This window comes from Gregarina niphandrodes (genome assembly GCF_000223845.1).
Source record: "Gregarina niphandrodes unplaced genomic scaffold scaffold00004, whole genome shotgun sequence".
NCBI lineage: Eukaryota > Apicomplexa > Conoidasida > Eugregarinorida > Gregarinidae > Gregarina > Gregarina niphandrodes.
The window spans coordinates 215,792-216,332 of NW_011645775.1; the positions used below are offsets into that span (position 1 = coordinate 215,792).

A 541-nucleotide genomic window follows, 5' to 3' on the forward strand; every position below is an offset into this window, starting at 1 on the left:
CCTATTGTCGTAATGCCACCCTATTGTCGTAATGCCACCCTATCGTGTAATGCCATCCTATCGTGTAATGCCATCCTATCGTGTAATGCCACCCAGTTGCCCACCATCATCGTCCAAGACCAGCAAAGTAAGGTTAGCTGTTAAAAAGCGGATCACCGCCCTGAAAGAAGAAATCTGGTTGCTGCGTAGAACTTTACCTTTCGGGCGAAAATATTCGCAGGCTCCTCCTTAGTCTTACTGAACAAGGTGAAGGTAGGCAGCGATGACTGAGGTGCAGGAGGGGCAACAGGAGGTGCGTGATTCAGCGTCAGCGGGGCATTCACTGCCACCGGAACTTGCGATGACACCGGCTGCTCTTTTCCAGCCGACTTAAGTTCCCAGTCATACTGGTCATCCAAAGTCGGGTCGTAAGCCGCCATGAAGGCCGTGATTGAAGGGTCCCTGCAAGCAATGTGATTCTGATGCGAATGGGTGCCAATGGATTGGGATGCTAATGGGTGGATGATATGGATGGGGGGGATGATGTGGAGGGGGGGGGATG

General features: G+C 52.3%; 1 protein-coding gene across 1 annotated transcript; it reads right to left on the reverse strand.

The window, feature by feature from the left end:
- Positions 1 to 197: 197 nt before the first annotated feature.
- On the reverse strand, positions 198 to 441 carry GNI_030410 (hypothetical protein; the record flags this gene model as incomplete). Its single annotated transcript, XM_011130845.1, has 1 exon — positions 198 to 441. A coding segment is annotated over one exon (244 nt), but the record flags the coding sequence as incomplete, so codon positions are not given.
- Positions 442 to 541: the final 100 nt, after the last annotated feature.